The sequence below is a fragment of the Schistosoma mansoni genome (assembly GCF_000237925.1).
Source record: "Schistosoma mansoni, WGS project CABG00000000 data, chromosome W unplaced supercontig 0231, strain Puerto Rico, whole genome shotgun sequence".
NCBI classification, from domain to species: domain Eukaryota; kingdom Metazoa; phylum Platyhelminthes; class Trematoda; order Strigeidida; family Schistosomatidae; genus Schistosoma; species Schistosoma mansoni.
The window spans coordinates 47,319-74,730 of NW_017386023.1; the positions used below are offsets into that span (position 1 = coordinate 47,319).

A 27,412-nucleotide genomic window follows, 5' to 3' on the forward strand; every position below is an offset into this window, starting at 1 on the left:
TAAATTTCATTTTATAGGACAAAATGACAAGTATAAGGAAGTTGAAAAACTTAAATTTAGCAAAGTAAATACAAAGAGAATAAAGCCGTACAAAAGTATTGGACGAACGGATGGATTATAAATGCACAAAGTAAATATCAAGTTACTAATACTGACGTTTTAAAAATGTAAGCCGAAGAGTTTCCATCCAATCAGAACATGATGGAGCTTTCTAGAATATCAACAAGGCATGCTATTATTGGTCGGTAGTATAATATATCTCTGAGGATTGGCCGAATCATAATGTTGATTTAACAAACGCTAATATCTATAAATACCCTTGATTTTCTGTACATTTCGATTCTTACCAAATAAACACTACTCCAGCTTTTCTTCTGTCTTCTGATTTGCGATGGTTCAACGTTCGAGTGTCGTAGTCATAAACTGTATTCTGTGTTATTCAAGTAGCGAACTTAACAGAAAGGTTCGTGTCGCCAAGGCAGAGTAAAACTAACAACCAATTCCTTTAGAACACATGAATAACGTTTCTGACGCCTGACAGAAAAGGCCTCAGAAAACTTTGGGATATTTTAACTTGGCTATTTATTGATCACCTTAAAAGATTTCAAAGTATAAACCTGATGTCATATGGGCAAGAGATATTGAGCGATTACGCTATTTAAAGTGTTTCGTTCCCTTGTTCTAAAGCTTTATGAGACATATTCAGAAAAAAACTAAGATGTTTTCTTTTCTGTTTGGCCAGCTATTGGTAACATAAAAGATGTACTTGTCGACATTTGATTGAATTATTGAACACGTTATTTTATACAGGATTAATAGTTTGATTGGAAGATAAGTTTTGGCGAATGCAGTGTTAAGCCTCCTGATGATTATGCTTGCAATTTTATCACCTTTGAAGTTGAGATGGGTGAATATTGGTGTTTTATTGAATTTGGCCACATCCATCTTAATGTCTTCAGGTTTTTTACACTTATGAATTTCTATGGATAGCAGTTATCTCTTCAGCATTTTTAAACATTCATCAATTCTTCCAGTTTGTTAGTGGTACGTTTAGTTTCCACTCTACACAATAGTATTTTAATCAGTGTTCCCTTGTAACTAATTCGACAAAAACTACTGAAATTCAAGTATGGACTATTCCAATTACTGTTTTGCTAAACCGAACGTTGAAAAGTCCAACCTGCTCTCCGTTGCATAGGAATTTTAAGAAAGTTGAGTATGTCGTTCTTTTTATGTTCGATAGTTAAATGCATATTCTGACGAGCATTTGTGGGGAGTTTTATTAAATGAATTCCATTCTGTTTGTTGTTGCGAAAAATTGACGTATCATATACATGCCTGGAGTATTTCAGCCACGTGTTTTTAAAATAATAAAAAAAATATTGGCATAATTGGGACTAATGGACTTCACATTGCTACACCATTAATTTGAAGGCATAATGTGCTGTTGAACTCAAATTGAACGTCTTTTATATATATATATATATATATATATATATATATACTGAATTTTTTTCAAGCCAAAACAGAAGAGTATGCAAGGAAGAACAGAACAACAATATTAATGAATTCAGGAAAAACAACATGTTGAGGTATCTTCATTTAAGGAAAAGTTCCGGTATAAACTATGGTAATACAGTGTTTGGATTATATATCAATAACAATCGAGGCTCGATAATGACCACTACTGTACTTTACAGTATTGTGATGAGGATATACGTGATAAAGTGACTATGTTTCTTTAAAATTAACAGATATTGATATGAAATAAAGCAAATTGATTGGAGTTACACAGCTGGATCTCAACTAAGCAGTCTAGAGGTACTGAGTGTTTCACTGTGAGATCTGAAGTTCCAAGTTTTACTCTCTAGCATTATCGTGGACAAACATTAGTAAGAAGTTCCAAAATGGTAAGAAAACTCTGTCTAGTGGTTTGAAATTCTAACTTCAATTAACTTGCAACATCTTCATTGTATAACGATCCAGTGGTGCTCACCTTAAGACTTGAAGTCCGTGAGTTTGATTCCGAATGAGGTCGTGAATGTACGCTGATGAAGAGCTACATATTGAGACAAATACAACTTTTCAGTACTTTCTAGTTTTTAATGGTTATCTAACTTAGAATAATTCGTGATAGGAATTATAAAAAGTGAAGTTAATATTGGTAAAAAAATTTTCAAGATAAAAAGAAAGAACTATGATCTATTTTAATACAAATTAACAATAACTTTTCCTTTTTACCTTTAATTCTTCATACATACGAACTAATTGTTGACGTTCTCTTTCCCTTCTTGGTCGTTCATCACGTCTATGTCGTCGTATTTCATCCATAACACGTTCTTGCATTGATTTCAAATCTGATGGAAAATGACGATTAGCCATACGATCGGTAGTTGATCGTAACCATTGTATTAGATCACTAGCTAAAATACGATAATCTGACCATAGTGATTTTAATTCATCTGATAGTTGATTAGAAGCGGTAAGAAGTTGAAAAGTTGAATCAATTGATCTACCAGTAGAATTTTGATCATGATGATATAAAGAAGGCATAGGTGGTACAATTGGTATTGGATATAATGAATGTTTTGATGAATTACATACTAGTTTATCATAAATTGAGGCTACATAAGTTATAATCGATCGTTCATCAGTTGTTTTTGCAATATCTAAAACAAAAGCCAAAAAACCCAAATGAGAACAAAGTTGTAAAAGATAGATAACATTCACGTAATTTTAATAGTTAGTAGGATTTCATCAGTTTGTTGGTTTGATACATAATCAACTAGTTTGAAGTCTTATATTCTGTAAACGAAAAGAAAACGTTTTAATCCATAATGAAAAAGCAACTCAATAAGACTGGACGGCATGAATCGTTTATTTTTTTTTTTAAGAAAAAATTTATAACTCCTAACAATACTTTGAAGCGTAACAAATAGATCTTTAAGTAGACTAACTCTAGTTATTTGTTTAACAATTTACAACAATGAAATACACAATGAAACATTATGAATTTGTTTAGGAAACTATCTACCTTTTTTATTGTCTTAAGAAAAAAACAATATAGTCTGCATCTTTCTGATACATTGTGGGATCATTGGTCAAAATGTCTCACAGCCAAAACTAAATACTTATGGTTATACAATCACTTTAGTAGCGTACATCATTTTAGTCTATTTATATGTGAGATTGATACTGATTAGTAAAGAAATAAAACATCCTTTAAAAAAAGTGGAATTATAACTCTTACCGTCTGAATCAAATAAACGAGTAACTTCAAGTTCACGTTCAGCTAAGTCAAATGTTAAATCAAGATTTTCACGGGCAGATTGACGATCAACTTGACGAAAATCAATTAAATCCGGTCTAAATTAAAACAAACAGAAAGATATTAAATTATGACAATGATAGAGCTCGCTATCCATGTAAATTATAGATTCAATTAAAGTGAAAACAAAAATAGTAACTAGCAAATATGTATACTTTAAAATAATATTATAGGTAGAAGAAAATTAAACTGATCAAAAATATTGATTAATAAACAGATTATAAGTATTAGAATAAAAAAAACACTTGAGTCTTGAATAGAATTACAGTTACCATGACATAAATATAAAACTTTTCAATAAGTCAATAGAATTCTATAAAATCGAAAACATTGTTTTTTTTCGTAATAAAGAGGTAATGTACAAAAAATGAAAACCTATGTATGTAATTAACATCAGCTTATGACTTTGACTACGTACTGAGTTTTGTATTCCGGTATTATCTGTTTCAAATTGCACTTTCTTTATCATGCATTGTAAAAATACAACTTCTACGTAACACAATAGTATATGAGCATTATGATGCGGTTCTATCCCTCCAAATGTAAAATGTTACTTCAGGATTGGCTTGCATCATTGCTTGAATCAGTGAAAAGGATGAAGTAACTGAGCGTGTCGACCGCTTCACTTGTCTTGAGAGTCTCCTTAGTACTGATCGTCTGGTGACTGACGAAATCTCGGTACGGATTCAGAAAACTTGTGTCACTTTCACCGTAGGCGAGATATCTGTCTTCCAACCAAAGGACGACTTTATCGAGCAGCAGTTTTTCTCCACAATACTTTATACAAGTGAAACATGGTCATTAAAAAAAAGCATATTCGTAAGTCACTGGTATTCGATTACAGGTGTCTTTGAAGAATTCCTCATGTATTTTAGGGCCAGAGAGTAAGGAGTGCCTGGATTAAGAACGCGGTACTCGGTAAAGATGGAAGATCGATTGATGTGGTAGTAAATCTTTATCAACTGAGGTGCTTGGGACACGTGTTACAAATATCCATCCGTCGCCTACCTCAACGGATGATGTTATCTAGTGCAGGAGCAGGCCGGAAGAAAGCTAGGGGAGGCCAAACCAAAAGATGAAACCAGTCCATGAAGTCGTTGACAACTGGACTGAGCCATGTTAATATGTGTAGACTTAGTATTTAGGGTTTGTGTACTTATCCTAGCCAATAGTAAGAGGCTTAGAATGACAGCTCAAAATCGTTTGTGATAGCGCAGACAAATCCATTCTTTGTCCCCTACAAATTCTGAGGTTCTAAATTCCTCTTTTTTTCACTTTGATAATTTATCTTCGTTTCAAGTCATATCATCTATTCCTATTCTTTCCTATTACCATTGATGCTGTTACTACCTCTACTATTCTGGGATTCGGCCTGACAACTTCATATCTCTGTGCTGATGGAATATGACAACTTGAACCGATGGACATATGTACAGGTTCTATGAATGACTGACGCGCATTATGTTAAGGTGTGATGGATGTCGCGATATCTCGATTATAAGTGGTCATAGAAAGATCTTTATCTATACACGTAATAGTATTCATGACCAATACGATAAGCTGTCGTCATACATTGTTACTAATCAGTCACTAAGTAACCAGTCAGTGGTATTTTTAGTTAGTCAGTCAAGAAGCAACGTAGAATTTCGCACAACAGACCATCGATTAAAGTTGGTACATTATATCAATAAAATGTGATTAGTACCAAAGCTGTAAAAGTATCAAAGATATTAGAACGAGTAGGTATAGACGATATGATTCTAGAACGAATGACTTCGTGGAGTAAGAAATGTTTAATGCACTTTTGAAACTAGAAATCCAAAGATAAAGAGTGGATACAGTTGCGTCATTGGAACTGATTCTGAGCCATGTTACGTAACGTCTCCAACTATTAGTCACGATAATCGCAAAGAATACGATCAGGCAGTCTACATCTACGAACATGACTCAGACCAACACTTAATGACTTCATGGACTTATCCTATGTTTTTGTTTAGCCACCACTAGCTTTCTCCCGACGTATTCTTAAGCTAGTCAAGAACTTTGATCAAGGTAGGACGGTGGAGGTTACTCAGTATATAACTCAAACACTTCAGATGATGAAGAATCACAATCTGATCAACCAGTGGTATATTATTTGGTCATTAATTTGAATAGTTGTTTATTGGTTAAAATTAAAATTTATTTACTACGTTCAGTCACAGATCTATTGTACTTAATACTGAATCAGAAGTTATGGTAGCCAGTATTCATGATCAAGATGTTTGATCTAGAAGACAGCTAAAAGTCTAGTCCGTATTATTCAGAGTAAAAAATTGTAGAAATTGAAGTGAGCTAGTGGAGACACGGCTAATCATCTGTATGATGTAATTCGACACCCTAATGGCAAAGTTAATTCAGAGCGACATTATACTGAATGACTAGCATTGAATAGATTCCCAGTAAATGTATAAATTAAATTGTTAGTAAACAAATGAGAAGAACAACGCAGTTAAAAACAAGAATTAAGATTATTATATCAAGAAAAATGTGTATTCGAACGACAGCTTAAAAGTGATTTGAACTAACGAAGTCGTTAAATCTGTCTAGCATCAAAAATAAAACTTGAAGAAGGTTAAATACGTATCAGAAAGTAGTCAGAGACATTTTAAAAATATAGACATGTTTCATAACACTCACATTGCGATTAAAGAAAAAACATAATTGTTAATTGACTTCAGAATCTCTTTTAAAAATAGTACAGTGATCTGTCTAAGAGTTAATCACTAACATAATACTTTAAAATGCTAACCTGTAAAAGGAAGTTTGAAAAAGCCTATTATAAGCTATTAGAGTCATTAATAATTTCCGTCATACTTTTCCCAAAAATAGGATATTTATAGCTTTGACATAAACACAAATTATAAGGAACATAAAAGCTGTAAGTAAGAAATTACAAGACAAAAAAATATTACTAGTTATTTCAGTATTTTGATAGTAGAAGATGCCTCTTAGAAAAATAGCGCATTCTAATTTAGTTACATGTTTACAATGATCGATCCGATAACCACTGAATCCTTCAAGTCATTTGTTGATCAAAAGATAAAGTATACTAAATTGGATATAAGAGTACAGATACATATAATTATAGACAAATACACATACCTATAACGATGAATCAAAGCAAGGAATGCACGACCATCTTTCCATGATTCAGTAAAATCTTTTATATATACACCTGGATAATTTGCTGTGACTGCTCGACACCAACTAAGTAATGTTTGTTTAGCTGCATTATCCATGGATAAATTAACTCGAAGATCCGATTGTAATTTTGTCTGATTTTCAATTAATTCGGCCAACTAAATATATTTTTAGTGAATGGCAAAAAGAAACAAATAGAACAAGATAAAAATGAAAGCCAAAATGATATGAAGGAAAATGTACTCGATGAATGTGATGATGAAACAAATAGAAGGGTGGGGCAAGATCATAGATCGATTGAAGTTGGATTAATTTCATCCGTCGTTTCTAGTTTATTAAAGGCTAATAGTTGGAGGTTCAGTGTTGATATCTTGTTCATATTGTCGCCGAATAGTGAAAAACTGCAGTGTATCAGGATGCCAGTTGAACTAATCCTCAATTTTCTACCCATCGTTACAGTCACAGGTATGTATATGAATACAGTTTCATATCTAATCCTGAGGATGGATCATCTACATCCACCTAACAACAAGAATAATAAATATGTACGGATCTGAATTTTTTAAAAAAAGATCATCCAACTCTTTGAGTATTTGAATTTTTTATTATCTCATTCTCTTATTTAAGAAGAGAATACAAATGGAAATTAAAAAGAGAACAAACCAGTAAGAGAAAATACACTACTGATATAAAGTGATTAATTTCAAGTATACCCTCTACATTTTTATCTTTCTTTGTAGAAGGAAAAGAAGTATTCATCTATATCGATTCTATCAATAAATCAACTAACAGAATACAGAGAGAGTGAGAGAGGAAGATACAAAAAACATACATCTTTTTAGCCAACACGAAAATCAATAAACTTAACTTTTTAGCGGAAAAAATTAGTCAATATACCTTTTGGTTTTGTATGCTAATAATAATAATGACAGTGTTGGAAGAAATAAATACATAGAGATAATTGCTTAACGATTTATAATGAAGTACTTAGCATTGAAACAAATAATATATTGATAGTTTCATCAGTATATACATAAGTTTAGGCATTCAAATGCTCATTTGAAGGCTTAAATTGACTAGTGAATCTAACTAGCTGCAAATGGAACAAGTAAATAGTCCCTCTCTACTATTTCACAATAATTATAGCTAAGATATTAGTATATATATTCCTTAGAACAAGATATACAATGCAAATGAATTGTTCATACTTAAAGAGTTAGCTAGACTTCAATTACACGTTACCCTTTCTTTTTTATCAAACTCATGGATTAGTCAAAATAGTACTGGATTCAACTTCTAGATCATAAAGTAGTAGAAACACATAAAAATAATCGAAGCGTAAAACAATTAAATCGTTTAAGTTATAGGAGTATTTTCCAAAAATTCAAGTAGATTCCTATTAAGTTTATTAACTTGGTGTATTTTCTATTTATATAGGAAAGTCAAACAAACGACGTTTATCACTATTTATTTATTGCTGTATGGTAGGATGTCATTAGTTTTAAATTCACTAAAGTATATGAGTAGCATTATGCAACTATCTAGAATATTATAAGCGTTTTTTGTTCTGTGATTATTCTAGACTAATTAAAATGATAGTGTAACCGTCGACTTTAATTGTACAAAGACAGTGACTAATCAACTGAAATTCCAAAGGTACAAACAATATTACGTAATAACCAGTGAAATGATTTATTTACATAACAGTTCCAATTATCAATACAGAGACTTGTGGAGAGTGTAGTAGTAGTACCAGTTATGTTGGTTTTTCAAAAGTAATTTGATTACATTGCAAACATAGAAAACCAACTTCGATACACATATAACATAGACTTTTCTACATATGATGAATGATAAACAATTAGCACATATTTTTAAAAAAAAACGTAGAGAAGATAATGTGAATGTATTTACCAATTTAGAAGGTAAAAAAAGCTGACAACAACAGGTAAATTAATCCTACCAAGTAAATCACCAACTGTTTTAACCCAAGAAATCATAATCCAGAAGGAAACATGTAGAGAGAGTAATAAAACCGATATACATGAAATATATCCAAGATAATCCATATAAGATCGGAAAATAGTACACGTAATGGAATTACAATTGCGTGCATACACACATACATACACAAGTTACAAACAGACCATATGATATAGTTAACTTTTTATGTGTGTACGTTTCTGTAAGGTGAAAATTTACTTCACACTAACAACGAACACAATCGACATTTCCTCACAGATCATTTACAGTAGATCGTCCACGAAATCAAAAGTAGTGAATTACAATTATGATCATATTTATGCATACACACAGACATACGTATAAACCACCAATAGTAATGGTAATTTTCAAATATTAAAACCATTATGAATATTGTCAACCATAATATGAATAATAAAAATAATCTTATACCATATTGTCTTTCCGTCGGTTTGGTCTTCGCATCCATATGTATGCGTAGCTGACAGCTGAACTATGTTCCTTCCACCTCGCCCACCCCCTCTGTTAATCCTATTCACATTGCTATAGGGCTAATATTTTGTCTTTATTAAAACATTAACCTATCTTCCTGCCATAAAATCATGATATACATAAAAAAAGAAGTCAACGCCCATGCTTATACCCATTTATTAAGTAAGAATTATAAATAAATATTCAAGTTATATCGGTATTAAGTAGGATTATAGTAATTATATCCACAAAAAGAAGTTGAATTAAACTTTATCATCTTATTGACCACACCAAGACCATGTTATTTTATAAGATGTAATGTACTGATGAATAGAGTAATAACAATATAAACTAAGACAAATTCAGAAATGATGCAAATTACACTAGATCGATAAAAGACTATCTTAGTTACCAGTAGACACCTAATGACTGTTAAATTTCTAAGAATGTGCATGTGAGTAGATCGACCCAAACGACATTATAAGACTTTCGACAATGTGATAACATATCATCAGAATAATGCGTCATTAAGAATTATGAACAGCTTTACTCATTTGACTTCCATATGATCAAGTTTCAAGCTACACCATTCAACGCAATCGTTGGTACAAAATATCGTACAACAGAGTTTATGGTATATAAACGAATGACTCTCTACCTGGGGCTCAACAGTCGAGAAGATAAAAGAAAACCAAAGTTTTATGTCCACTTCAACAAACGGCAATACATGTGGAAAACTCATGAACATTTATAAAATTTTCATCGTGATTTTGAAAATCAACCATTGAAGATGTAAGTCAATGGGTTCAAACTCGAAACATGATAGTTGAGAACACTAACATCAATCCAAGCTTAAGGGTATGTTGAACAAGGTGTGTGAAGAAGTGTGAAAGAGATATTATTCCTGTATGTATTCTGTTATGAATTCTTCCTACTATTATTAACACTGAGTTTGAAATTACGGTTACTGGATAAACTAACAGTTGATAGCCTATGAAAAGTTACATCCATCTCCCTTCATTCACTAATCAGAACACCAAGTAACTTGTATTATTCAGGCTTCGAAACTCACGTATCTCTATTATATAGAATACCATCATCTAGAGATTTACTGTCGAGTCTTTTTCTATTTTTATCTTCAAGCGAACTCATCACTTAAAGATGAGAAAAAGACAAAACCTAGATTTTGGATTAGCATCTTGGAAGCTAGATATAAGTTTATATTTTATGTTCGAGTCTTAGCTATAAGGGCATAAATGCAATTAATAAAAATTTCAAATATCGAAAGGAGATTAAAAAGTTAGTTTTTCAGGTTTGAGTATGTCAACACTGGTTGCAAACTCAAACGTTGAGCCAGCTTAGTAGTAGAGGGGTATGTTACAAAGAGAGTGAATGAGTAAAAATACGAATGAATTCAGAACAATCCTCAATGAAACAAGCGAGATTAAGTAGGCCTTTAGTTAATCCCTAAATAAACTAACAATGACAATAATTTATATGGAAGAAAGCAAAAAATACTTGTAATCACAATAAAATCTTACATTTCGACTCTAAAGTACACTGCACCCCAGTTATTTGTACTGGGAACCCTGAGAGTTTACCGAGAGCATCCAGAAGTCAGGAAAAGACTGAAATAATCTCGTTTGACCAGAATCGAACAGAGACATTTAGAAAAACTAAGGTTAACGAATTGCAACCTAATTGGATAACTAATTATGTTGTTACTAAATTTACTGTATTTCCAAAAGCATCTCAAAGGTCAAGAAAACACGTAAAACCTACGAACAAGGTCGTTTTCTACACACGAAATAACCTCGAAGTAAAGCTACTAATCCTGCTTCACACCTCTGCTCTCCTATTCGGGGCTCAAGTCTATGATTGTTCGGGGAATCTAGAAGCTTAGTATACACCGTCCACATAATAGATATATCAATTTGTACTAAACACTTGTGCTAGAGTTACGGTTATACCCCAGTCACATAAAACCTAAGTCCTGACAGGCATACTTATCGACTAAAAGTCCGAAATTTCACATCAAAATTGAAAAACAGAGAACTAAAAAGATGAAAGTAGAGGTAATGTGTAACAAGACTCATTTACAAAGGAAAGTCAAAAATTGGGAAAAATAGAGATAGAAAGTGGCACTAGTATAAAAAGATCCTAAACTCAATTGTAGATGATAGCTTATTACACAGGTCTGAAACAAGAAATTTACATCTAAACTTTAAAACCTACTGGAAAAGCAACAATAAAACTAAATTCTCGAATAAAATGTTAACTGATTGAATAAGAAAACCATTTCTTCAAATCACAAAAAAACTACTCTCAAGTAGTTTAACTCTGTATCGAGGAAACATCATACTCATTAGTCTACATATGTCTGATGAAAAGCGCTGTTTATGTCTAATTAATTTAAAACAAAAAATATTAAACAACTCAGTCAGTTGAAAGCAGACTACTCTCTTTAAAGTTTTCGTAAACAAAACGACTACAGTATGCACGAAAATTGATAGACATTTAAATATTTGTTATTATCAAATCTGATAAAAGTAAATAATTGATTTTTGAACCGTATTACGTCGTAATAAAACTTCGATTTCCATCAACAACAAAAACCTGTTACGACAGTATTTCAGTTGTAATTTGCCGTGTTTCATACAGAGATAGAGAAAAAACGTGTGTGTGTGTTTGATAAATAAGTAATAGGAACGAAGCGTGGAGATAATATACAAAGACTCGATTAAGGGTTTTGCTCCGTTCCTAAGATTAGATATTAAGAAAGGATGTATTCAATATCAAGTAGATTATTATCGAACAGAATATGATTCTGTCTTTATTACTTTCACTTGTGTGGTAGACATAATATCCAATAATTTGCTACTAGGCATACAAAGTTTTAATTCCTGCAATAAGTATATTTCTGTTTTCTTCTCTGTCTGGAGTATTCATTCTTTTTGGCCTTGAAAACCGTATCAAGTATATTTGTACCAGTTCAGAGTCAACACACACTCATACGCATTAATCTGAATATATATAATAGTTTCTTATCGATCAGAAATATATTATAAATGTTAGTATTTTATATTTATTGTCAAAAACCATGTCATCTTTTTAAACCATATTTCATAGGATTTAATGTGATATTATATATATATAATAGAACAAGATGTCATGGTGACAAAATCATTTATTGCCACTGGCAAGCACCATTTTACTCCCAATGTGTTTGAATTCGAACAATCACGACTTCGTACTAGCACCTCACGAACTTATCTTAAAGTGAGTAAAATTATAGCACTCATGCTCTTACTATCCATAGAATAATAAACTCGAATTAGTCGAATGTTTGAATTAGTCCATTAATATTTACTACAATACATCACAGGTAACAAATAAATTATTGTTATGATGGTTGAAACACCAAAAATTTAAACCAACACACTATTTGTTAGTGAGACAAAGGACGATAAATATACGATTGGGGATTTATTAGGCTCTAACTGAACGTCACGCAGGTGGTTCTAATAATTAAGCAATCACTGTGAGACCTAAATGTCTTGAGGTAGGTTTCCGGAGACATGATGGGTTTCCACTGCCGAGACGCTCAGTACCAGGGCCAAAAGCTTGTCTTATACACTCTGGTTTCAGATGACAACTTAATTGAAACCAATCCATAATGAATAAAACCTGCAAAGTAAATTAATTTCCATGAAACCCTAAAAATATCATGTATCATACACAAAATGAACAAAAGTTGAACAGTTTATTACAATAATGAATAGGAGTTGAGAGTAAACTTACTTGAAAATGTAAAATTATTATCCAAATAAGACCTAATGTTAACTTGGGATTACCATCGACAATTTCATCTGCACGAATATTCACTATGCGAATCTATTATTTTAAAAAATAATTAGATGGGAGAAAATAAGGCATAAAAATTCATAAACAAAATGAATACAAAGAGGTGTTAATTTCAAAATAATAATGAAATATTAAAAGAAGCTTATAATATAAAATTGAGAGAATTTGTCTAGAAAATTAAGCACAAAACATATTCTTTGAAAGTAAACTATATACATAGGTTACATTTTCTTGAAAATCGGTGTATTCAAAGCACCGTTCGCACTTTCCTGAACAACCTAGTAAACAATGTGGAAGTCAGATGCAGGGTACTACTAGGCAAAGATGGGAGATCAGTTGATTAGGTTGTTGATTTCCGTTGACTAAGATAATTTATCCTATTATTTTCATCTCATCGTATGGAGATTTGAGATAATCCACGTTAGTGCTAGGCTCTGCTCTGACGTTGATCGCACTAATCAAAAGACTGAATAAAAATCAAACATTTATAAGACTTCTCACTTATAGAGCATATACATATATATATATATATTATGGAAAAAATAGATAAATGAAGGTAAGTTAAGGGTAAAAAAGGGACAACATATGTGGGAAAACCGAAAAAACACAGATAAATAAGGGAAAACAAATGATGAAAAAGTAGTAGTCTTTAAAAATAAGGTTTACAATATTTACAAGATAATCGGTAAATACTGTCAATACTGTTGTATTGACTCAATCATTTCCTATTATATATGCAATTCATAATATTAGTATAACTTGTTTATCAGGTACAGATTTATAAACTCAGGTTAGAACAAATATAATTTATGTTAGGGTTAAAGATACTATTGCTCAGTTCCCTAAACTAACGTAAGTGGATTAATAAGGATTGAACTTATAAACTACCCCTTAGTGGTGCAAGTCTTGTCACAAATATAAGTTAACATTTATGGATTAAGAATATGTTGTACTTCTAGCTAAAAGAAAAATAGACCGTTTATCAAAACTTTAAACGATTTGTAACATAGTTACAATCAAAGAATAAATATAAATGAGTCTCAACTATTCTACTTGATAAAATAGTTTATAATTCTATTCAGTAACTTAGGTCATTTACATGATTCTTACATCCAATGCATTCAAGGCTTATATATATATATTACAATATGTTTCAAGCACGTAATGTAAATATGACGCAAATCCTATTCTACACGAAATTTTTGCAAATTAATGGAAAGTGGGATTTAAGACAGCTCATAACTAAGTTCGTGATATTTTTAAACCAGATCTAAAGGCCGACAGACATTGAACGCAGTATTCCAACCAGTTTACGATGTGTCAGGTTGACAAGAATTTTGAGTTATTAATACTGTGAATTATAAAGTTCAATCACAATACATTCCAATCCGATCATCTCAATACGATTAATTGATTAATAAATAGAAAAGAAACCCGAATATCTTATGTGTACCTTTCTGAGGATTACTAAACTAGTGCAGAACCGACTTCCTAATTTACAATTGGCTCTCCTGGGCTGAAGATTAGTGATTAACGTCAAAACAGTACCTCATTCTTCATCCTCTCCTAAATAGTGAAATTAAATATTATCCTATAACTTTCATTACGCTTACATATCACTTCTCTACAAATTATATTTCATACGTTTAGTATTCCATTCCCGTTGATATCATTTATATTGATTTTTGTATTCCTCATTTTGTTAATTTGACAATGAAAGAAAAAAATCAGAAATAAAGAAAGAAGGAATTTACGGGCAAATTTAAAATAGAACAAAAAATTACCCCACGATATCGAAGAAAATCCAATACACGTTGAATATTTTGTATCCAATGGACACGACTTTCAATGTATTCAAGTCCCTATGAGATAAAAATAATCAATAAACTAATCAGTAAAAAACAACTATATAGTTGAAGAAACATTAATATAAACCAGAAAGTCCATTCATTGTTGAAATACTTCCGTTATCGTTTCTTTTTGTTGTAGTGAAAATTATCACTTAACAATAGATAAGTATAGTTGTAAGTAAAAAAAGGCTACATACTACTTAATGTGCTATAAGACCGTTTAACAGTATCCTAAAGAAAATTCATGAGTTACAATATAAAATCAGTTACATTGGAATGATCGTTACTTCAGTTTGATTTTTATTGAATGTAATAAAATATTCACATACAAGCTTATGAATTAAGCAATTTTTGAATTATATTGTGTTATATAAAAAAGTAATCCAATAATAATAATCTAATATGAGTAGGACTTTTGTGCTTTTATAATGTTATAATAATGAGAATTGTAATTGATCAAATGTATTAGAACTCGTGAGTACAAAAGCTATGATTAAAGTAACCATCTCGGAGTGGACATCCTACAACTGAGACTGATTAATTGTGGTCGTAAATATCAACAACGCGAAAACATATACCCTTAGTAATGCATCCGTATCTGTTGAAAAAGTTAAGAATTATTTGAATTCAGTAGCTTAGTGTATAACACGTTGGTTGAAGCGAGTTTCAGTGTAAACAACAACACTAGGATACAAGTACATCCAACTCACATGTTTTGTTAATACGATCAAACGTGTACCTTGAATTTCAATGTAAGCCATATACCGAATATATTTAAATTTGTAAGTGTTTAGACCTTAATAAATATCTTGTTATAAAAAAAGATTGTAGAATTTAATCTAGTCATTAGGTTAATTAAACAACCAGTATCTAAAATTTGCTGATCTGCAAATTTAATAGTTTAAATTCTTTTTAAATGTAGAGAGAAACCATGGTTAGCTAAAAACTTATGTATGTTATTACTTTAGTGATGCACGAATTATCACATGGTTTTAACTCATATGCCATATGTTAGACACCAGAAAAGTATTGATTGAGATCAATAGCTTGGAATGCAGAAGAATAGTTGGAGAATATTGACAGGAAGGACTAGTCGTAGAGACTACCTGCATAATTCAAAACCATATTTGTCAAGTATACAGAAATTAGTATCATGGCCAGAAACGTTACATTTGAGTCACCCTTTGACTGACCCGTATAGACTGGATTTTGAACAATAAATCGCTTTTGTGTAACTTAAATTTTTTACAGAATTTAAAACAAGCATCTTACTAACGAGATACACGTCTTTTACTGAATTCCAATTTGAATGAACTGGGTAAATATTCACAGTTAAACAGTACAACTCAGAACAAAGTATGTAGAACAATGACTTAATCGTTGAGTGTTTTATCATCTAAACTTTAAATTAGAATACGAACAATAAACTGGAAAATATTGTAATCCTTGGTGTAACAAAGAAGCTATGGCGGGGGATAGTAACCTGTGTACTAATTAAATTAAAGAGTACTTGATTTATCATATTCAACTTACCAATACTTCATTTGTTAAACACTCCAATAAACGTACTAGTAAGTATCCATTACGTAAATCCAAAAATAAATCTTGAACCCAACAATTACGCTGATAGAGAAAGAAATGGAGAGAAGAGTAGGGAAATGCAATAGGTAGATATAATCTTTTTATGAATCATTTTTAGCTGAAGAATTAAAATCAATCTAGAAATAGATAGACAAATAGCCATAGAGAAAAAAAAACAAACGACAAGCAATCAAGCACGCAATAAACTATGATATAGCCAAAAATTTGTGGCAAATATCCCACGAAACTTACGCATCAGGTAGAGTGAGAAAATCGGTTTACCTCAGTGAAATGTATCACACAAATATGAGACAGTTCGTTTCAATCATTATAATAATTGAATAACTGAAAACTAAACAGTGTATTGTGAAAAAACCTGGGTCACAAAATAATTGGTAAAAATACTGATAAGTTAAGCTTGCTACATCACAGTTTCCTCAGGGGTAGATGATGGGTCTTGCAGGAAATAATGTTAAATTAAGAATAGGTTATAGGGAATAGAAATGGACTAACTATTCAAATTGAAAGTCAGTGCAAATGCTAACGCGCGTAAAATCATTTGTACATGTTTTTATGTACAGAAAGAGAAGGATTTTCAAGCGGTCCCGTTCAATACTAATAAGGTTTTCGTCTATACTTCAGTAGGGGGTGTAGTGCAGTAAGTCAATAACTTTCAAACTAAATCGCTAATCAAATAAGGAAGCAGTTTTAAAGCATACGAAAACCTGTGAATCCTGTGGTAGACTTATAATTTCTTTATACAAATAACTTTGAATTCTTTTTTTCCTTATATTTTACAAATTACAAGTAAATTTCCATTTCAATCTATTATGAAATCAAGAAGTACTGGATAGCTACTTAATTTTAATTTGGGACTTCAATGGTAAAACAATTATTTTGTGTTTGTTATGTGTAATTATAATTAAGAAATTTGTAATGCGAATATACCTTCTACTTAGATGTTTTCAAAAGACACATTCAATCAACTTGCATACAATAAACTCAACTTCAAGACTTAATATTATGCATAGTAAGCTGGAGAGTTACAACTACTTTATTACAACTGAAAATAATCTGTCATCTCCTAGACATAGTTAAATAATTAACTAATGTAACTTAGTAAATAAATATGAGATTGCTCAGTGGACTTTGAAACTTATTTCTTATTCAATTACATACTTCAATGCAATTGAATTGGAGTGTGGTGGGGGAGCCGAATCGATAGTCTCATTGTTGAAAGTTGAATTCATTAACAATAAAGCTGACATTCCACGAAAAATTGAAATGAACTTTTGACTTGACGGAATGAAGAGCTGAATATTTTAAATACTGAATTTATTAATGGACTCTGATAACAATTAAAACGAATGACTGGAAACCCATACATAGATGGACACATGAAACAAGAAAAAATTAAAAGATAACATTTTAACTGCTAACGGCAAAAGAAGTAAAACAGATACACACACACACACAGAAACATTAACTGGGTAACACAATTACTCATTTGTTGTTTTGTTGATTGTTCAAACGACGAACCGTTACTTTGATTAAATAGATTAAACTGAAATAAAACACGATTATATTACACGCGGATAATAATAATAATAATAATAATAATAATAATAACAATTATAATAAACGAAAATAGCGAAACGACAATTGCTGTTATAATATAAGAAATTGAATCATTTTGTTTTCCTTCATTAAAAAAACATAAAAACAAATCGCTTGGAGAAAAGCTAGTAAACAGTCACCGTGTGGAAACGTCAAGTACAAGAAGACATTTCTTTAAGTAAAATTTAACAACTGACAAGATGAAGGAGCATCAACTGACCCTGAAAATCATTATCAATCACGTAAAAAACATCAATGTTCAATAGAATATGATATAAACAAGCTAAACAAACCCTGTTTATCATCTTGCTTTGCTAACTATTTCAGTTCCGACTAAACGTGTGTGTAAATCATGAATAATAAAATATTGTCTCAACAGATTACATCGCAAACTAACTCTTATTTTAAATTTACCTTATTTACCAGGTATATATTTGTGCACCTAACTTTCATTCACATTCTAGGCATGAAGGGTGTTGATGCCAATCGGTTAGCCAAACTGAAGTAAGTGGGATGCATTTAGAACCTTTCATGTCATAACTATAGAGCCCCTATTCCCGTTTAGTTAGACAACCAGTCAAAGTCAAGAAGCGTTGAACAGATGATATCATATTTGAAGTGACGGCTATTGAATTCGAGTTTTAGTGTGGATATTTCAACAGTGCTATGCAAGGAAAACCAACTGTACAACTATCAAAACGAAATTAAATAGACACTCTGGATTCTACTCTCAGCCACGATATAAAATATCAAAACAAGAACAAATTCAACGAATCTAAATTGTCGTTACATACGGCGTATGTGTTTACGGCTAGAATTCCGAAAAAAAGCAACCACATCCATCAATGTAATTTACGGCATTAACTCAACAGTACATAGTTTCCAGTCAATCAATCAATCAGTCGGTCGGTTAGTCGTTCAGCAGTCAATGAGCAAGTCAGTCTATTCACACTGCAATAGAATCAAGTTTATATGTGAAGGTATAAAAGAAAGTATTATTCATCTGTTGTCATTAATTATTTGAACTTTATATCATACTGAATAAGAATTTTCACATGAATAAATTACGAAATATTATGAATATTTTATGACCATTTAGGAAGGTAACTAACTAAAAATAGTAATACTGTGTTATGATAGCACATAAGAGGGATAGAAAGCTGTTTGTTACTGTAGTAAAAAAAAACTAGTGATCATAAAACATAATCCATTCAGGTCATAGTTATTGCATTACAAGAATTCTACCAACCAGTAAGTATTAAACCGTGTTCCACCTTATGAAAAGCACTAATGAGTGAAATCAATTCATTTTAACTGTAATAATACTACTAAGCTATACTATAATCAATCACAATAGTTTTCATAATGTCCTCAATATAATAATAATAATAATAAAATGATAATAATAATAATGATAATGCAATTACTCATTTACCAAGTACGTGTCTATGTAATCGGTTTTACGCTAACAATTTAGTTTTATGGGAACTAGTAACATCACTCGGAACTAATTTTAGTGGGAGAAATGGAGATCGAACCTTAACAATAATATATACGCATATATGTGTTGTGTAAGGGTGTTTAATTTATTGAAGTATCATAATGGAAAAACATAAAGATACAAAATAATTAAATCTTTCGTTAAAAGATGTTATTGAAGTTAAATTAACTTGTGAAATATAACTAATAATAACCAGGATCTGTTGCATCTCTATTCTTTTATTATTCACAAACCATTGGAATAGTAAAAATCATGTATACAATAGTGCAGTTTATACAAACATGACTTAAAACTAGTTTATTTTCTAATATGATAATTGTGACAAACAATCGTGAAAAAAGTAGTACACAACAAATCGTTGCAAATAATTTCATGGAATAATAATAATTTCAAGAAATCACTTTAGTCTGATATGTTCAATCATTTAGTACCTGCATGAATAAGGAAGATGTGCTAATTAATGTCAGACTTTTCTCTATGTCAATAAAAATCAATAGGTAATGTTAACCATTTACAGAATACAAGTTCACATTTGGGAGCATACTTTGTGTAAAAGTTAATAATACTACTGGGCTACTATAACTATATAGTAGAGGAGGATGGTTAGAACCCAAAACCTACTGATTAATAGCTGAGCGTTTGGATCTCTAAGTTATCTCTTCAACTCAGTCGGTGGTTTTTTCAAACAGTTCACCCCAACCCGGCTTATTCGAAGTGAGAGGAAGTATGAATTGAAACACAAAATACATATTTTAAGATGAAAAAAGAAAACCGAGACGAGAACACGTATCAACGCAAGAATTACAAAATGAATTTCTAGCATACACAACGTTATCTGGTGAGGAAAATTCCATCATCTAATGAAGATTTCCACAGTGTTGTTACTAGCAGATAAACTAGTCTTATTGTTCAACCTTCATTAACAATGAAATAAATGCACATATATACACACAAACGGAAAGAAAATTGATACAATTTCGGAATTTCAAATTTCATTTTCCATATCTCACACAAAAAACGTTCATATCATCTGGAAAAAAACATGTGCATATCTAATTTTTGATAAAGAAAAAATCATTTGAACAAAATGAATATTCTTAGTGTGATTGCACCTGATTTATAGGATTTTGACTGTGATACCGAAATTTTCACAACGAATGTAAAAAAAAGATATTAACAGGATTTTCTTCTATTGATATTTTTAAAGCGAGAATTGTAGCGATCAATATAAACGTGTATAACAAGATAAAGTGGAAAACTATTTTCTTCAAAAATTATTACACTTGAAGTCAAATGATTTATCAGAAGGGGGTTTCGTGAAGATTTTAGTAATTTTATATAGTTGAGATCATGAGTCAGTTGAAGCTAGACCACCATGGAAAACCTGGAAGCACTGGACGCCCTTTCGTCCTACTGTAGGACTCCTCGGTAGTGCGCATCCACGATCCCACCTCGCGAGATCCGAACCCAGGACCTATCAGTCCACGCCAGAACACTTAACCGATAGACCATTGAGCCGGCATTCAACGGTGTTAATGTCTAACCTCAATCAATCCACGAAATTGCGCGATCAGCTTCCATTGTACTGAGGTAGATACCTGTCTCTACCTGACATGAATTAGCTGGTAGGTCCTGGGTTCGGATCTCGCGAGGCAAGATCGTGGATGCGCACTGCTGAGGAGTCCCACAATAGGACGAAACGGCCTTCCAGTGCTTCCAGGTTTTCCATGGTAGTCTAGCTTCAATTGACTAATGATCTCAACTATATAAAATGATTTAATAGATTATTTACAAGAAAGAATGATCTGTCGATCCTTAGAGAAGTAATTACATCCTGTCTCTATTCAAATTAGATAATCTAGATAATGACACAGTGAGTAACAACACGTTTAGTTTCATATTAACAAACATTGTAGTGATCAATATTGAAAGAGATGAGATGATTAACGCCATCATAAACGGTATACTCATATGCTGTTAAACGCTTTAGAGGGGAAATATTTACCAAAGAGAATATTAGGAAATATTCAATATTTGATACTACTTTGTATATAAAGTAATATATTCAATTTCATATTTAGAATTTTATGAACTTAATGTACGTAATATGGGAAAATGCATATCGAAAACAGTATCCAAGTGAATAGTAATAAGAAACTGGAATGAAGTAAGTTGCCTGATTTACGTCTGTTAGTATTCATAATCATAATCATACGGAGTAATAGAATAAGATCTAGAACTTGAACTAAATGTTGTGATCTTTTTCGTAATAATACAGGTTAAATTTTAACCCCAATAATAGTACGGAACTAACACTACTATTGAATAAGAATGTTAGAGATAATTAATTGATTGAAACAAGGGAGTGATGAGCACTTGATTTTTTTTGTTCTAAACTTTTCAGTAGTGATCATCCATACAACACCAAATGAAACAGAAACTAAGATCTCCAAACTATGCAGCGAGGAAGACTCAGATAACTAAGACAAGAGTTCATGTTATAAACTATAAGCAATTTGTGATACTATCCAACTTAGTGTAATCTAAGCAGCTAGTTGTCGCACCATTGAAATCTAATAATATATTTTTATTATTTATCTCGGTTATTTTATACCTGAATAAATTCTGCAAACTAATGCCGTCACCAATATCCTATTACACAAATGGATCCTGAATAATTCTTAATTCAAACTTCGATAAACATTTTACATTGGTTGGTAATCAATATTAATTTGCTTTGTATTAGAACCTCGTGAAAATTTATACTCCATGACCGATTCTCAGGCAGACATCAATGCAAACATTTGCATGTGATATCACCGAACTAATAAAATTACAGCTAATGTCTTGGCTTGAAAAGAAAAGGAAACAAGAAAAGAGATAACACAAATGAACAATCCTGCCTTTAGAATTTTTTTTCATTTATTCAATTTAAATAAAAAATTCAAAAGAAACTAAACATATGCGTAAATAGAAACAAAAATGTGTTTTACCTACATATATTTGATGAGATTTCATGTCTGTCTATTAACGGTATCAATCTAGTTAAAATAATCGACTATTTCGTCTGCTGTACACTTTAAATGGATATGAAAATTTGCCGGAGTGTGTCTGTATGTGTATATACACAATTATATGGTTTGTATGCAAATTCCCTTTAATTTCAATATATATATATATGCATAATTATTTATGCACGTTTTCGGTTGACTGAACAAGAACCATAATAGAAACTACACTGAGAACATGCAAGCTGTAGACTAAATTAGTTACATACAAAATTATCTAACTAAAATGATATTTAGTCTTTCGTTTAATTTAAAAGGATTCAGAAATAGATCAATTATCCGAAAAAGCCAATAAATCAGCTAGTGTCTGATCTATCGTAACATCAAGTACAACGAGGTTACCTTTGTGCTATATCAGGTACAGATTCATTTTAGTCCATTTAGTGTTTATAAATATCGTACAAACAAAAAGAAATATGAAGATAACTTCTTACGTCTAAAATATTTCATTCTAACCTATTTTCGTCGAAGTTCCTTAGATTTATGAACGAAGAGGGTGACCGAAAAAAAGTATTAAGCGACTGAAATACAAAGTTTGTCAGGGTGGGGCTTGAAGCAAATTTTCCTGAAGAGTATTAATAGGAGGAGTAACAATAAGCTAAAAACTAAAGGTATAACACGAGATTTCAATCTTTCATGTTCAAGTCGTTTGGATGGAGTGCGCAAGTGATTGATAAGGTCTATCTGTTGGATCTTGAGTAGAGTGTTCAAGGAACCAGTTATTACGAAGTCTTTGTTTACCAACCTAACTGATGCAGAAAGAGTCCTAAATAACAGACTATTCAAACTATTCAACGGTTTTTACACCCGCCCATAAGTTGTTGTTAAAAGAAACACCCAGTGCTGTTAGTGAACATAAAGATTTGGGTAGGTGTTAAAGGCAAAAAAAACTTTGCTGGTATACTCCTTTTGACTCCGTCGTAGCAAAGGATATTTACCAACCCTAGAGATGCGTCGCAATTGAGATAAAGTACGTTACAAGCTACGACGACGTGCTTCTGTGATACTCTTCAACGAAAATTGACTTTGTAAAATAGGGTCGATTGGGGACTGTCACTGATATTATAATTAGCAATTTTGGATATGCAAAAGAAGCTGCAACCAAAACCTTGTTCAACAGTGTATGAAGTGATACAAGAACGATATGCTTTTTAGAGGTAGTCAACGAAAGATATATTGTAAGGAGACACTCATCAAGTCAATATCCATAGTTGATGTAAGAACTAGTATAGCTACTTCCAGCAGTTAGTAACTGATGAATGCCGTTTTATTAATGTAGAAACAATGTATTATAGAGGCTTGAAATAATGCAGTAAATGGTTAAGAGTAGAAAGCGGAGAGGAACGTTTTTAAAAATCTTATGATCCATTACCTAACTGGACAAAATCTATATTGATTATGTTTCTAATTTAAATACATCTTTACATACGTTCTGTTGATATTTTCACTACACTACTTTTCTCTTTCTAATACTTTACAAGTCTTCAGATTTACATTATGTAATGGCCTATCATATCACACATCTTTTATGTTATAAACACAAGTCATACTTCATATAAAATAAATTAGGTAGCTTGAAGGATTCCGTAAATTTATTTTTTTTTCATTTGTGTATATGAATACTATTGTAAGTAGTCAAAAAATAATAATTTAGTCTTCAACTCCATTGAATGTACTCATTAAAATGTACAAACCAATTCCATTGAGTTCATCAATTGAATAAAACAAACATACGGATAACAGTAAAACAATCCTGAAATTCTTCGTTGTCACATACTGGTTTAAAAATTTGTCTAAACTCTTCCAGTTATCGTGATTAAAATAACGAAAGGAATTTTTAGAAAAATAAGAAATGCCAGTCATTACTTTAGGATTAACGGTACATTTTCGTATCACAAGAATATAGTTATTCTATAGATTTTTCGAGAAAAAACAACACATAACGACCAGACATTCACTGTAAATCTTTTGGCAAACATTCCGTGTATTGGCACGTTACACCCGCAATCAGAATGATAGCGAGACAATAAAAGGGATAAGACTATGTTTATGTGAATAATATGAAGTAAATCTATTTATTTACAACTGATTGGTCACTGATAAGTGACCAATACCATATATGTTAGTGCTGATCAAAATCTGTAGATCAGGTTGCAATATAGTCAGTAATCTAAGTAACTTGGCAAAGTGTTTACTATGTTGAGATATTAAGTAGTTGAAGGTAGTAGACAAGAAAATATCGAACGAAATCCTGTTTTATACTTTTGGTACTTATCAGGTATGTCTTGATGACAAGTGCCACCACGTAACAAATTTATTTGTTGTTTATGTATTAAGATAAAGCCACTATTTTGTTCAACTCATTTTACATAATCGTTTTATTTCAATTTGATTGGTGTCATCTGAATTATTAACACTTTTGTACTAGTATTCTTTTTGCCAAAAATATATAGCGTATACTGGATATTAATAAGTTTTTACTGAACATGAATGGTATATGATACAACAATTTATAGTTGCTTTCAAATGACTAAAAATCTTAAGAAGTTATCGAAATTAGGTAAATCTCCATAGAACTGGTTTCTGTGATCACATATATTTAAGTTTTATCATTGAACTGCAAAGTTACCAATGCCTGTTGGCAATGTTTTGAATGGTACCAACGTCGTAAAGGACATGCGCTACTTCAAAAAAAATAATGGCCGTTAAGATAATTTAGTATGAAAAAGCTATTACGATATATCAATAACATTAATCTCTAAAATTTCAACTTGTAAATGTTAAAGTTGGAAGAAAATTATTAAAATAACAGTCAAAATTATACAAACTGTTTGTGCACGAGACAACTAGCTAGCTGGAAACAATATTATAAATCCCATGTGATTTTTTACCAATTAATTAGTGGTTCATAATTAAACATATAAAATTAACCAGATCTTCCATAAGTCAGAAATAATCTGAAGTCGTATATTTATAGAAGCAGCAAAGAGAAAATGATCATGACTATATACTGAGCAGTTTAATTTAACGTCTCATTATAATGATTTTTATTAGTGTATAATTAATAATAAACAGACACAAACGTTGTTGTGAACATGAGTGAAAGAACCATTAGTAAACATGAAAACTTCAAATAAACACATTCACTGACTGTACATTCACTATTATATGTGGAACAGAAACTAGTTTATTACATAAAACAAAGTCGAATAAAGTTGCAACTATATAGAATTTCCAGATGTAGCTTATTCATTTTACTTGTGTTTCAGAAATTTTAAGTCTTATTTTGAACATTAAACTGGTCAATTCGATTCACTAGTTATAATATAAACATATTATTGACAGAAAAACGAATGATGCTTATATAACATGTTATCTATGTATTAGTAGGATTTAACCGAAGTGCTAGAAAAAAAATTATAATGATTATTAAGGTGATTGTGATAAGAATAACTGACGAATCAAGCATTCGTTTTGAACGTATGAGTTTTTTTTAAAAAAGCTATGTGGCATGAAGTATGGTGACCAACTGATTCATTCTGAGTTTTGATCGATAACAAAGGTATGTGTTCATATGCAATATATCTATCTATCTGTGTACTACCAGTCAAGTGATATGAAAACATGTTTGATAAATAAATTTGAAAACAAAAAATATTTAACCAAACATATATATATATATTTATGTATAATGAATTTTCACATAATAATAATGTTGTAAAGTGTTGGTTAGAGGTAGTCGACAGGAAATCCTAGACCTATATCTCATACTAGTTGGCACTCGTCAGCAAGATGCATCTGTAATCTTGAAAGAACCGATGTTCACCCAGCCTCATAGTCAGAGACTTTACCACCAAGCTATCGGGGTCGTCAGTGACCTTGAGTAGGACTGAGATATCTGGACATAGTGCACGCGATTTTGAGTCATTTAGACTAGTGGCCACATTGCATTTAGAGCAATAGAATTCCATCGATACTAAGAAAGACTTGATATACATGGCATCGATCACTACTGAGTGATCAATCAATTGAAAATAATAAGTTTATTCACAGGATAGATAAATCATGCTCAAGCCTAGATAAATTGTCGAACAGCCATATTATTAGTGATCATTTGTACAATCAATTGTTGATATACAAAACGGAATTCCGATTAGTCTTAGGTGGCACATGAGACAAAACGTATACTCAAAACGGCTGATCAAAATTCACTGTTGAATATCAGCAACGAGGTGATACATACACCTCGTACACATCGTACCATTGCTTATATAAAAAGTTGGATGCAGTTTGAGTAATTAGACATTTTCGTTTTTTCTTATATGATTATGAACGATCTTGAAAACATTTAGTGTTTACTTTATGGAAGCATTACATTATGAACCATTTTTTTAAATTTTGTAATGAAGCCATCATGGTCTGTATTTAAATGGTCCAATAACCTGAGCCGACTTTATACTACTTCTAATTAAAAATTATCGCCACAAAATTGGATGTTAGTACTACTATGAAGATCACTACACTACCGTGACTTGTCACAATACGACTTATTTCGTTAAAATAGTAAATATTTCTCGCCATTTGAGATGTTTTTCAATGCTTAATAACAAATAGATTGTGGGAAGTAATTTCCTACAGATATAATTCTGAACTATACCCTAGATTGTCGAGTACAGAGTCTTAGCTTAGTCAAAGTCAGGACAAGTAAGCTAGGACTCTGTGCTCGACAGTCTAGGGAACAGTTTAGAATTGCATCTGTTGGAAATTACTTCCTACACGTATAGCTACCCATACAATATATTCAATGTTTGTATTTGAATCTTTCGGTTTTTTACAGACAGTACCGCTACTTCATTACTACAGCAAATGAACTTAATTCAAGTAAGCAGTCAGTTAGTCAGCTACAACGTGGGACCAGGCACATTTATGCATCGGTCCAAGTTGCCATACCTCGTTAGCACAACAA

General features: G+C 31.4%; 1 protein-coding gene across 1 annotated transcript in view; it reads right to left on the reverse strand.

Moving 5' to 3' along the window:
- Smp_168650 (calponin homolog, putative) overlaps nucleotides 1-27,412 on the reverse strand; it is a gene marked incomplete at both ends in the record, with an annotated part of 75,532 nt that overhangs the window by 44,699 nt on the left and 3,421 nt on the right. The window contains 6 exons of the mRNA XM_018790948.1: nucleotides 2,242-2,669; nucleotides 3,251-3,366; nucleotides 6,473-6,645; nucleotides 12,704-12,859; nucleotides 14,614-14,691; nucleotides 16,213-16,302. Coding sequence (XP_018645826.1) covers nucleotides 2,242-2,669; nucleotides 3,251-3,366; nucleotides 6,473-6,645; nucleotides 12,704-12,859; nucleotides 14,614-14,691; nucleotides 16,213-16,302 — 1,041 coding nt within the window. The remainder of the gene's footprint in view (nucleotides 1-2,241; nucleotides 2,670-3,250; nucleotides 3,367-6,472; nucleotides 6,646-12,703; nucleotides 12,860-14,613; nucleotides 14,692-16,212; nucleotides 16,303-27,412) is intronic.